This window comes from Centruroides sculpturatus, unplaced genomic scaffold (genome assembly GCF_000671375.1).
Source record: "Centruroides sculpturatus isolate CEXI.00-Female unplaced genomic scaffold, Cexi_2.0 scaffold606, whole genome shotgun sequence".
Lineage (NCBI taxonomy): Eukaryota > Metazoa > Arthropoda > Arachnida > Scorpiones > Buthidae > Centruroides > Centruroides sculpturatus.
The window spans coordinates 453710-467556 of record NW_019384730.1 but is presented as its reverse complement, the minus strand read 5'-3'; the positions used below and the strand labels follow the sequence as shown (position 1 = coordinate 467556).

General features: G+C 27.9%; 1 protein-coding gene across 4 annotated transcripts in view; it reads right to left on the bottom strand.

Annotated features, from left to right (window-relative positions):
• LOC111628197 (inositol polyphosphate 5-phosphatase OCRL-1-like) overlaps nucleotides 1-13847 on the bottom strand; it is a 64051-nt gene that overhangs the window by 19179 nt on the left and 31025 nt on the right. For all 4 annotated transcript variants that reach the window (XM_023371937.1, XM_023371941.1, XM_023371938.1 and 1 more), the window contains 4 exons: nucleotides 11282-11434; nucleotides 8247-8346; nucleotides 7103-7252; nucleotides 626-842 (listed from right to left, as the gene is read on the bottom strand). In XM_023371937.1, coding sequence (XP_023227705.1) covers nucleotides 626-842; nucleotides 7103-7252; nucleotides 8247-8346; nucleotides 11282-11434 — 620 coding nt within the window. The remainder of the gene's footprint in view (nucleotides 1-625; nucleotides 843-7102; nucleotides 7253-8246; nucleotides 8347-11281; nucleotides 11435-13847) is intronic.

Here is a 13847-nt window from a genome sequence, read left to right as displayed (position 1 = left end):
TACAGTATTTACTTTTAATATTACCGATATGTCATCGAAAAGAAAACGTGTTGTATTATCATTAAAAGACAAATTAAAGTATTTGTTTCGATTATCCGGATTTTTCCTTATCCGGACTACCTTCATCCCCAATTAGTCCGGATAATCGAGGTTCTACTGTAGTATCTTATCCACATGTGCATTGAAATCTAATTTGAATATCAACATCATCATCAATAATTCATGTTGTGACATCTAATGATGCGAGGCGAATCTCGGCATCACTATTGAATCAGTAGTCCTGTCAATGATTGGTGTGGCCATTGACTTTCTTTAACATAGAAAGTATAGGAAGTTGAACATCAGTTGCTAGCTCTGCCAAGTAGCATATTTGGAAACCAAGTCATTGTATGGCAACTGGAGCAAAAATGGTGTTCAAAATTTTTTTCGTAAACCAAATTGTTCATAAACAGGGGCATTCATAACTCAAGGTTTAACTGTTCTGTTATTTATTTATTCTAACTTTATTTCACCATAAGAAAATAAATACAAATGTCTTATTATTTTCTAAATAAAATACAACCTGGATTAAAACTATTAGTAAAAACAAAATCAAGAATTTACTATCAATAATGTTGATTCTCACTTTTTTGTACTGTGCCTTTGGATGTAGACCATTTTTAACTGCAACTAACCATTCTTGTTCTCTGGGTGTATCATTAAATATAAATACTTCTTTACTTAAATCTAATTCCTGAAAAGCAACGGCATAAAAATCAGGAGGCTCATCATCACTACTTAACCAATCTGTTGTTGAAATTGTTGGTGCTTGACCATTAACATTCCATGTACCTATAAAAATTCTGATAAAAATAATACACTTTAAAACTATGTAAAAAAATAAATATTTTTTATTTAACTCTTACATCTTTAATATTTTTATAAATAAATTTCCTTATAAATAATTTAATAAAAAAAGCTTTCACTTCAATGATAATTAACTTTAAATACCAGTATTTAACATATATTGATTAATGAATTAATATATGTAATACAAAGATAACACAAAATTATAAACCTATTATTTGGCAAAATATTGCATTTGTTTACTTTTTCTTCATTTATTTTACTCATAAATTTCAATAGCATTATTTATTAAAGTACATTTTTTTTTCATTTTATCCAACTAAAGTTTATTTTATCCATTGATTTATTAATATAATTTGTCACAGTAATAAAAATATTTACTATTTTTGTAACCAGCAAAAAAAGGTTTGTAGGCAAATAAACAAATTTGTTATGTCTTTCCAATCCAGCATTCACTTGAGGTCAAGAACCACTCAAAAGATAATTTTAATTCACAAATCTTTATTTATATGCATTTCTAACTGAAGTTTGTACTAATCCCTCCTCAGTGTTGGTATACTTTGCAACGGTTTTAATTTTTCTTAGTGATCTTACATCAATCACAGTTACAATCCTGTGTCTGTAACTGTGGATTGTAACTGTGATTAATGTAAGGTTACTAAGAAAAATCAAAACAGTCGCAGAGTACACCTATACTGAAGAGAGATCAGTATAAACTCCAATCTGAAATGCACCTAAATAAAGCTCTTTGAATCAAAATTGTCTTCTGAGTGGTTCTTGACCTCTGGTGAATGTCAGATTGGAAGGACATAACAAACTTGTTTATTTGTCTACAAACCCCTTTTTGGTGGTTACAAACAATAAAAGATTGTATCCAGCAAATATTGATGATATTAGTTTTGTATTAAAAATATTTCCAACATTTCAGGTCTAAATAATTACTCCATAAAATTATTTGTTTTATAAAACAAATTAAAAATTTTAATCTAAAATTCTTTCAATTATTTTTTCATCTAATTCTGTAATTTTTTTTTTTTTTGGCATATCTGGAAAAATTTTGTTTTTGTTTTTTTTTTTTATCTGTATAGCAATATTAAAAAATTTATGAATGTCATAATGATATTAGTTTGAATAAGAGAATAAAATGTTCTTATATTTAAAAAAAATTTAATGGTATAGCTTTTTGACAGCATATGTTTATACTACTAGCAAATGTAAATAAAAAATAACTGATATATACTGAGAATTCAAACATGCTTGTAACTTTACAGCCTTTATAAAGCTTCAAAATTTAACATTTTTAACAGTTCCCAATCATAAAAAACTAAGCATTTTACACACAAAGGCATTTCATTACAATGCTTAAGGTCATACTATCAAATTTTAGTGTTCTGGTAAAGTGTATATTAAAAATTTTACTCAAATTATGTTATGAGTATAAAGTTCTAAAACTTGATGTTTTTTGTAACTATGCAATATAACCACCATGGGCAAATGCGGCTCTTTTTGAGTTACATGTGGCTCTTGCTGAAAGTGTTAATTTCTGCTTTTTATTATTATTTTTACAATTTTATTTCCACAATTTTGTGAAAATACATTTATTAAAAAATTCAATATTTGTTTTATATTATATTTATATTATATAATAAAATCACAGTACAGAACTGCAGTACAGAATAAAAACGTACAGAACTGTGGCTCCCATGCATTTTGTAAAATCTACATTTCGGCTCCCACTGAACTCTTGCTTGCCCACCCCTGCAATATAATTTTTCCCTGTAAGTTAAAAATTATTATTATTATATTATATTATCTCAAAGCCTATCATGCATTAAATGATTATATTGCCTTCTAGAAATCAAATCATCATCCATTTTTCATCAATAATTTTTCCCATAAAAATGTCAATCATCAGCTTTTATTCAATAGTAATGCCACCATTTAAGCAAAATATGTAATTTGATCATAAAAAAAAAGTGGAATAAAACAAAGAACTGATTAATATTATAATCATCAGACAACTGAAAAAAGGTCTAAGATAGCAGAAAATTATGAATGATTTTTATCATTGGACTCTCAACTAAAAAAAATAAACAGTTGTAACTCATAGCCAAAAAGAAAGACCTACTGAAATTGTAGAGGTATGACTACATCTAAGACATCCAAAAATACTGAATTAAATGTAGCTTTGTACAAATGTTTTAATGCAAAAAAATACTCTGAAGTCGTAACAATTACTGGCCTATCATTAAAAAAAAAAAAAAAAAACAGAACAGTTTTATACCAAAATGAACATTGCTGATAAATGTTCTTTCTCTATTAGCTGGCTTCAAATATTCAAATGACATGAATTCAATAATTGAATATCTGAAGAAAGATGATTCTCCAAGCTGCATCCAATGGCACAACTTTCAAAAAATGAAATTGACAAATGGTTACATGTAGATGGAAGTGAACTGTTGTGTAAAAGTTTTGACCAATGCTGAAATCATTGAAAGCATTATGAATTCACAAATATTTAAAGAAACAAAAAATGAAGTGAATGAAGCCACAAAAATAATCCTGGCACAAGGCAACCAAACATATCACAAAATTTGTAAAAAGAAACAGTGATGAATCTCTACAACATGCTATAAATAAGTATGCAAACAAAGTGCAGAGCCACAAACAATTAGATATTACAGACATGTATGAAAGGATTCAAAAACAAGCTTTGTAAGGACACTGTCACGTGGAGCAAAAGAGATCATGACAATTCAACAAATGAAGTAGTTCTGGCAACATTGTCTGAAGAATAGCTAAGACCTCAAATTCCTATAAAGTGTAATTTGGTACCTATATCTATCTACAACATATGTACCAAACATTGCATATACAACAAATATTGCTTTGTAGAATACAAATAGTATATTCAATAATATGCATGAATGAAGTACAGTAGAGCATCGATTATCTGACTCAATTGGAGACTCGGGTTGGTCGAATAACCGAAAAGAATGAAAAAAAATACATTATTAGTATAGTATATTAGTATATCCCATGTAATTAGTATATTAGTATATCACTATTAACGAACTTCGCGTTGAATTTTCATCGATGTTAAGCCTAACAAATTTTTTTTAAAAATAGTAATCGTCGCTATTGTATTGTTAAAAATTATTTTAAAATTATTTTTATATTATTTTATTGCTCACAAAACAAACAACCACTCATAATTAGAAAATTAAGTCTCGTTTAAATACTGGCCTCCCTTTCATAGTCATGCCATGTTGCCAGATAAAACACGCAAAAATTTAAAAAAAATAATATTAAAGTAGCCAAGACATAACCAAATATTGTAGCACCACATCACTAGCGGACATTTGAAATTTGCCAACTAGAATGGTCGGTTAACCAATATGATGTTTAATCGGGGGTCGGATAATCGATGCTCTACTGTATTTTCTTTCCCATAGTGCAATAAGAGAACTCATAAAAACTGGCTTCTCATACTCTGAGCATATGCAGCTTTTGTGAATTATATGTATAAAGTACAGTATACGTCTAAAAAGTAAATATTACAGTATATGCATATGAATCATTGTAAATATTAATTTTGTACAATAATGTATTTAGTAATGATTTAAGATTTTTTCAATGACTCTTAATACAGTATATTCATACACTGTATCATCTTCAGACTGATGCATGCATAGCGTACAGCAGCAGCATGCATCATTGCAAAATGTATAGCAATGTCTGCAACATTCAAATTACATATAACTAATCAAATGTTGCAAAAATACAAAAAATGTTCAGTAATGTGGCATTTTTAATAATTCAGCAGTGCTCTGCTCCCAAGTGCCAGATTAACAAACTTTTTTATATAAATAATTATGAAAATTTACAGGAATTAATAATTAAAACATTTTAACTGCAATTCAACAAATTATCATATTAAAAGTAAAAAAATACTTATTTTTTTATAAAACATTTTAACTGCAATTCAACAAATTATCATATTAAAAGTAAAAAAATACTTATTTTTTTATGAATGTTTTAATTAAAAATAAAATTAACAACAAATTAATATAACAAATATTTTCAAGAAAAAAACTCAAAATTAATTTTTAAAATGTGCTACTAATAATTTGGATAAGAGTATATAAAAAAATTAAATTATTATTAAAAGGTATTTAATCTGTTATAAATTTTGAAATTATATAACTTCAAATTAAAATACTATACTTCTCTACTCCATTCTGTCTGTGATTATCTTACTAAAATTCTATTACTATTGAAAAACAAAAAGAAAATTAAAACTAAATTTATTTTCACAGAATTCCAAATGATATGCAAAATTTTAATACAGTAGAGCGTCGATTATCCGAATCAATTGGAGACTGGGGTTGTTCGGAAAATCGATATTTCGGATAACCAATTATGTACAAAAAAATATATTAACCTATCCCATGTTGAAATTTTTCTCTGTTGCGTGTTGCTTCATGTTGACTTTTTGTCGATGTTAAGCCTAACGTAAACTTTTTAAAATAACAACTGTGACTATTGTATCATTAAAAATTATTCTTTTATTTTGTACAAACAAAATAAATATATTGAAAAATATAAAAACAATAAAAAATTATACTTCAGAAGTTAATTTAGTATCAAAAACGTAAAATATTTGAGTAGCCCAAGACATAGCCAAAGATTGCAGCACCACAGCACTGGCAAAAATTTAAATTTGCCAACTGGAATTCTTTTGGATAATTGACGTTTCAGATAATTGACTTTTGGATAATCGACACTTTACTGTAATTCATTTTATAACTAATAGTTTTCATATACCAGGAATGCACAACTTTTTCTGAAGAAGGGCCAGGTTAAGATTAAGTTTACTGACCAGGGGGCTGCACCATTTTTACAACCCTCTTTGTTGACAAGGAGTCTAAGGCTAATTACTTTAGCCGCAGGCAGTGTTGACAATCACAGGAAATTTATGGCTTGACATGATTTGAACTAATTATTAAATCCAAAACTTTTTAGTGCAATCAGCTTCCTTTTATTCATATGGCTCTATTCCGACTATGAATTTTCTTGGTCCAATGTAGTAATTAAAAATTTGAGTGCAAAAAAATTTTTCTCTACTTTTGATCTATGAAGAAACATTGTTGTAACTAATTGGTTGTTATAGTTTTGTACATTCCTTTTTGAACTCTGATTGGTTTTTTCTAGTTTGAATGACATTAGATTGACAAATTATTGTCTTTTCAGAAAAGATTGATTCAAATTTCACGGGAAGTACCACACCCTCTTTGACTATACCAATCAGAATCTAGAATATAAACAAATACTAAAAAATCGTTATTTTCATGGTTTTTCAGCACTATTTTCACTATGTTTTATGTTATTTGATGCTATTTAGACGAAAAGCAAGTTTTCCAAAGCATAAAATTGAAAATTTTCTGCCAAAATAGAAACTTCCTGATAACATTGAAAATGACATTCTAACATCACTTATTCTATTTGATTCTTCTAAAAATCGTTATAATATTATGTGTTAGACTTAAAATATTCAATATCTAAACCAAAAATTGTGTTAGCTACAAATAGACAAACTTCAACCGCTTCCATTTCTCACCTCGGAAAGTCATAAAACAGTTGGGTGCAAATGACTTTGTGAAAGAGAAAAAGTTTTATTCTTGAAACTTTAAACTTGTTTAGGAGAGGAAAAATTTATCTAGCTAACAGATAAAAAAATTGGTTCAATTTTATACAATTTTTTTTTTTTTTGTCTAGTACATAGCAAAGTGAGTTTCGCAGAAAAAATGTTATGGCTAAACGTTTCAAGTCATCTTTTATGAAAGAGATAGAGTGTTCATGGTTTTGGTGACAATTTTCCCAGGTGTCAGATTCTCAGTTACTTTTATTGGATAAAGCCAAGTCTTTGAAGCCTAAAAGTGCCAATCTCAGCTTAAAAGGAGTGTAAGTAATAATTTTATTGTCCAATAAAGTAGAAAACGTTCTCCATAGACTTAACATAGGAAGGGTTTGTTTCACTGCATTAAGGTAACAGGACCCACATTGCAACAGAGCAAGTAATCCATAGACACACTTGAAAGAAGTGATTCAGCCTATACCTTCCGTGGACTGCATAAACAATGAAAGGGAGCCATATGTAGCCCTCGGGCTGCAGGTTATGCATCCGATATACATTTTCCTATACTTTTCCATTTTAATTATTACTCTAATAATCTCATAGTTAATTAATACTTACTTAAAATTTTCCAAATATGTATAATCATCTTCTCTCATAGCCATCTGAATACGTATAACACTCTCTCTTGCAGCTAAAGGTGTGGCACCCAGAGCAATACTTTGCCGAGGCAAATTTCCAAAATTATCAGGAGAAGACAGATCATTTGTTCTAAAAGAAATTTAAACAATAAATTTAAGTTAAATATTAAAATAACTTTTGGTAAATTCAATTTTAATTATTATTAAATTAAAAACTTAAAATGCTTTTTTATATCATCAATTTGACACTAAATTTTGAACAAATCATAGAATCATATTGTAATATTTAATTACAGAAAAATTAATTTTTAGTAATAGCATTTTTACACAGACAACTGAAATTACATGTCATTTAACTATTTCAAACAAAAATTTTGACTAGATAAAATAATAATTTAGAATAGAATAAAATATAATCATATAATTAATAATTTATTGTTAAGCATAAAATAAAAAAATGAGAGAGTAATTCATAATTAAAATAATAATTTGTTTTTATTTTTGTCAAAATTTTTATTCATATAATTGACATATATATTATAAAAATTTTTCTACAATTGGAAGGTTCTATTTTTAATAATTAATGTTACAAATATAGATGATTGTTATTTCTTTTTTACTTCTTTAATGTACTATTCCTTCATTATTCTATTTACGAACATTCAAATAAAGTAATTTCAAATTTGCCTATAAGATAAAATGTTTATAAATGTTTGCTTACATTTTTACTTCACTTAATATGATTATTTTGTTAATTTTTTAAATTTTAAATATATTTAAATATAAATAAAACAAAATAAACTGATGATTTAAAACAAGTTGCAATCTTGATTATAGAAAAAAGTGCAAATGATTATTTTTATTTGTATAATTAAATAATAATTTTCCAAGTTAAGACAGGTGAATATCTAAAATGTGAATCTTTGAAAACAATTTAACATTAAATATGAAAGAAAAAAAAAATACTTTGTGGTAATAAATTAGTTATAAATATACAGAAAATTATTAAACTACTAAAAGACTGATTCTTACAATAATGATAATAAATGAACTTAATAGTCATATTATAATTATTAAAAATGTAATTTATTCATCATCTATTTTATGTAAAATTCTCATTTTACCTTGAATCAATAGAATCTGTATCTTTTTCTTTTGATGTGTCACAAATGCTATCATCATCTGTGATAAACATGTCTGAGAAATTATCTTCAAATCCCATACCTATAATATTAATAATGTATGTTATTTTTAAAATTAAAAAACAGTATTTTTTAACAGAAAATTCCATTTGATATTAAAATACTATATTTGTCTTTTACTTCAATAAATTGATTCAAATAATAAAAATTAAACAGTTGTAATAAATTTAAACTCTGAATTTAATGTATCAATACATATAAACCAATAAAAATATAGTTCACAAAAATTGTTGAAAAATNGTCATTTTGTCAAATATGTTAATAAAAAGTTTTCAAAATATGTAAACAAAAATTTATAGAAAACTTTTACACAAGCACATTCTTGTTAGGAGTGGAACTACAATGGTTGCAAAGAGGTTTGGCCAAACCACAAGTTAGAGCCAGCAGGGACCTGAATGCATTGAGAAAGAGGAAAAGAAAGAAAGAAGAAAAGAAAGAAAAAGAAAAAGCAAAAAAATGTGAAGGGCCCAAAGTGAAGCCTCTGATTCTTGTAGTAAATTTTTCATTTAAAGTTGAACAGAAAAAAATCCAAACTATTTAAAATATAAAAAGTTATTTATTTATTTATGATTCTTTTAACAATTTATGCTCGTTTCAATAAGCCTTCAGTGTATTTTATCTATTGTGCAATTGCTAAAGCTGATAAATTATTATTCTTTTTAATAGAAATTGTGTGTTTTAATCTAAAGATTAAAATCAAATGTAAACTGCTTTTTTAATACAAGTTCTTAGGTGAATCATATATCTGAATTTTTCTAAATAAGAAATTTTACCTCTAACAATGAAATTTTTTAATATAAAAAAGATTCAAATACTTTTAAAAACTATTAACTTATTTATTTTTACAGACAAAAAGCAGCCATTGTCTATATATAGTTTTCATGTTCTTCCCATATCTGTATGGATTCTCTCTAAATACTACTGTTTCCTCCCAAATCTCAAAGATGGACATGTTAGATTAATTGTCATGTCTAAATTGCCTTGTATAAAGGAGTGTATATGCACATATAAGTACATCATGCAATAAAATGGCACCCTGTTTCTGGACAGGATGTCAGGATGCAATGTAGTTAGTTCCCACTTTGTGCAGAGTTACCAGAATAAGCATGTCATTTACAACCCTAAATTTAAGCAAGTGGCTTGGAAATAAATGTATGAATACAAATTATTGTAAAATAAAAATTACAAAAAGAATGATAATCATACAAATTCATGACAAGAAATGATGTGGTAAAAAACTGCTTAGAAAATTAAGCTTCCTTTCCATATACTCATCACCATTATGACTGTCACTCTCTGATTCATCAAAATTTGGTAAATAATCATCTTGTTTTCAATAATTGTTCAATGTGTGTAGCTCACAATTATTTTGATTTTTAATATCAGATATGTTTTGGCAGTTATTTAGAAGTTCAGTGACCAGAAATATGCTGCAAGAACTTCAATTCCTGTTTATATCAATTAGTCTCAGATAAAATTTATTCTGTTACACATAAACTTTCACTGTTTTACAGTTTCCAAAACCTACCAACAATACAAAGTGAAGACTTCCTGTATACAATTGAAATCAGTACCAAATTTTAACCAAGTTGAGATCAGCACTATATCAGTTACATTATATATATATATATTCACATTCATTTATATATATATATATATAAATGAATGTGATTGTGCCTATATTTCACTTTGCAGCCAAAACTACACATCGCACATGAATGGTGTTTGTTTGTGGTAGTAGCCCCAAGTCTCCCATCATGCACTATGGTGGTTATGTCTTGATAGCTATAAGGGTGTGGGAGATATGGGGGTTGAAAGTGGTTGACTTCAAAAATGTCTGACATTTCAATGAGAATGTTCCAGTTTTTTCTAGAAAGTTGCAGAATTTTAAAGAAAGTTCTAAAATTTTCTGGAATATCGTAGAATTCTCACACACATTCTCTGTCCTCACTCTCATTCTTCATCCCTACAACCTACCCCCTCTCATTTCTTTTTAAATTAATAATACATTATAGTACAGCTTATTATAGCTTATTAAAGCTTTTGGACATATCCAGAAATTTTAAATATTTTATGATTAAAAATAACTATCTGAATTTTTTAAAAAAATTTTTCTTTACCAATCGTATTCTGATTAACTTTTTATGTACAAATAATTTTATTTTATCAGTTTTTATTGAATTATTATATGAAAAAATATTTTAGTTAAAATGTTCTACAATATTTTTATTTAATACTTTATTTATGTTCTAGAATGAACTGGGCCAGAAGGTTCAAAAATGTTTTGGAATAGTCGAGGACCATTATGTGTGAATAGTGGGGATGGCTTTTGGCAAAGTGTGAGGCACATGCTTCAGTTGATTTTTCATAAGTAAAAGTGTACAAATAACAGAAGAAAGTGAAAAGTGAATAGTGAAGTGTGAAAAGTAAAAATATAAAAAACAATGCCAAAGTGTAAGAAAGAATTTTCACAGTCTTGAATCATATCGCAAAGGCAAAAGATGGTGTGGAGAAATGAAACCACAGAAGAAAGAGAAGTACGTCTAACATTGCTACGAGAAAATTATCAATGAAACAGAAATAACAGACAAAAGAGCAACTTGAAAATTATAGGAGAACACATTGAATCACAGAAAGATTATGTAGAGGAAGAGAAACAAGTGCACAGTTGGATGAAAGAAGAAAGCAAGAGTAGACAATCATATACTTAATTGTCAGCAATTGTTTCTACAGTTTATTGTTGTATGCAAGCAAAAGTAGAAAAACTATATTACATATAAATGTACGAACAAATAAAAACCCAGCAAAGCGGGTACTTGCAGCTAGTTCTTAATAAAATAAACTAAAATTTAAATTATTAGACAATAGTAATTTAGACTAGAAGATAAGAAGTTTCCTTCTTATAAAAAATTCACATAATAAAAATTAGAAAGTAAATATAAAAATTTTATAAATACCTGATTTTATTGATTTTGTTTCAAGGTTGTTAATAGAGCCATTGTCCATATCCGAAAGATTGGAAAAATGATTTGATAAATTATTTTGATCAGTAATTTTATATTTTTGCAACCATAAGAAGTTTGGAAGAGGTCCCATTCTTAAAGAATATGCTGAAAAATAAATATAAATAAATAAATATATATAATATATATATTTCAGTCATAGATAACTATTTATCAAGAACATTTATTCAAAAACCCGTGACTAAGATAATAAATTTCTTTATAATCAGTATTAAATTTTACATTAAATGTTATAAAAAAGAAGCTACTTGTCTATTGATGTTAATGATTTGCTTCTTATTTATAACTCTTTGATGTTGAGTGCCACAAATGTCTTAATTTATACAAGGACAATCCAGAAAGTAACTTATGTTTTAGAATAAAAAAACTCAAGTGAAAAGAAACTTTTTATTATATACATTTGGAAGTTACACTCTTAAATTATTTTTCATCATAGACACCATTCAAATTGAGGCCCTTATCAAAACAGTGTACCAGCTTATTAATTCCATCATCATAGAATTTTGTCACCTGAGATTTCAACCATTCATTCACACTTGCCTGCAGTTCTGTGTCATCATCAAAGAGCTGCATTGCAAGCCACAACTTCATACATGGAAACAAACGGTAGTCACTCGGCACAAGGTCTGGACTACATGGCGGATGATCAAAGATCTTCCATCTGAAACTATCCAAGAGCCATCAAGTATGACTGGCCATGTATGAGCAGGTATTGTCATAAAACATAATTGTGTAACTCAATTTTCCCCAATGTTTGTTTTTAAATAGCTTTTCTTAACTTTAATAATGTTTCACAATATCTCTCAGAGTTTATTGTTGAACCATGTACAAGGAAATTCATCAGAAGCAAAAAAACGATTGCCATGATCTTTCTTGTTAACAACGTTTGCCAACATTTCCCTCTAGCCTTCTGGTTTTATTGCTGTCCCCATATTGTATGGTCTCCCATATGTATGCATATACTTTATCGCTTCCACAAGGTTTTTATCATCACACCACCTGCATGGGAATTTATCTGTCACATAACTTGATTTCCATCTTTTCATAATGCACTTCATCTTGTTAATTGTGCTCCTGGAACCCCGGTTCCTATGTAATCTCCTTTTTCCTCTTTACTATCTCACTTTACATTCCTCTTCCCTCTTACCCCTTCAACTTCACGTCTTCCTTCCGTTTCATCTCTTGGGCTATACCATTGAGCACAGCCCTTTAACCTTTCTATTGTATTGTATTGTATTGCCAACATTTCCTTGGTTTTGTGCGAGAACTTGTGTATCCCTATTCCATAGACTGGTTTTTTTTTGTCTCGCAATTTATGTGTTTTATTCCAGTCTCATCCCCAGTTACGACAAGATTGAGAAATGAGTCACCATCTCTGTGGCAGGCTTCCAGAAATGTAAACAATGCTGCCATGATCTGTTTTTTGTGGTAATCTGACAAGATTTTTGGTATCCATCTGGCATAAACTTATGATAGCCTAGCTTGTGCATTACAACCTCATACAACAAACTCCATGAAATTTGTGGAAATTGTAATTGTGAAGCGGTTTTCACAAATCTTTCCATTGATTTTCGCCACCAGTTCTTCAGTCAAAATTACTTGGATGGCCACTTTGCTTTTCATCGTAAACATTAGTGCAGCCATTGTTAAACATAATGCACCACTGCCTCATTCAGCCTTCATTCATTACGTTGTTTATGTATACCTCATAAAGTTGCCAATGAATTTCAATTGGTTTGTGCTTTTTTGCCAACAAAAACTTAATCACTGACTGCACTTCACAACTCATAAGATTTTCAATTGCAGCACACATTTTAAAAATTTACAGTGGACAAAGTAGAAGCAACACAAACCATACAGTAATGCAGCTGAATGTTAATGAGTGAGGGAATGCTCTGACACCAAAATGGCTGATCTAGCCCAACCCCATGCTCCTAACAGCCAAAACATAAGTTACTTTCTGGATTGCCCATATACATTGAAAATTAATAAACCAAAAATTCAACTAATGGCTTTATGTAGAAAAATTCATTCTACAAAAAATCAATTTCTTTAAATAAATATACACAGAAGTCAAGTTAATTTTATATCCAGCAAAATATAATAATGTAATAAGACTGATTTTGTTTTCATGCAATTTTTAAGATATATCAGAAATGTTAAGTTAAGACTAAAATAATTTTCATGTAGGATATGTTAGAATATGCACTGTTTTAATCTAAAAACAATGGCAAATTATCACTTATCTAAAATTCAGCTAATAAACATTTCTGAGAAATGTCTAATTATCCCTTTCATTTAAAACATTTTTAATGTTCTTTTTTTAATAATTATCATGTCCTAAAAAAATTATAAACTAAATTGAAAAATGAATAAAATATTACATTTTAATTATTTTCAATTTTAAATATAGTTGAACCTATCTACCTCAAATCTCATGAGAATGAGAAAAAAGTTTGACAGACAGATTTTGAGAAATAGAGGTTCCTATTCAGTAATA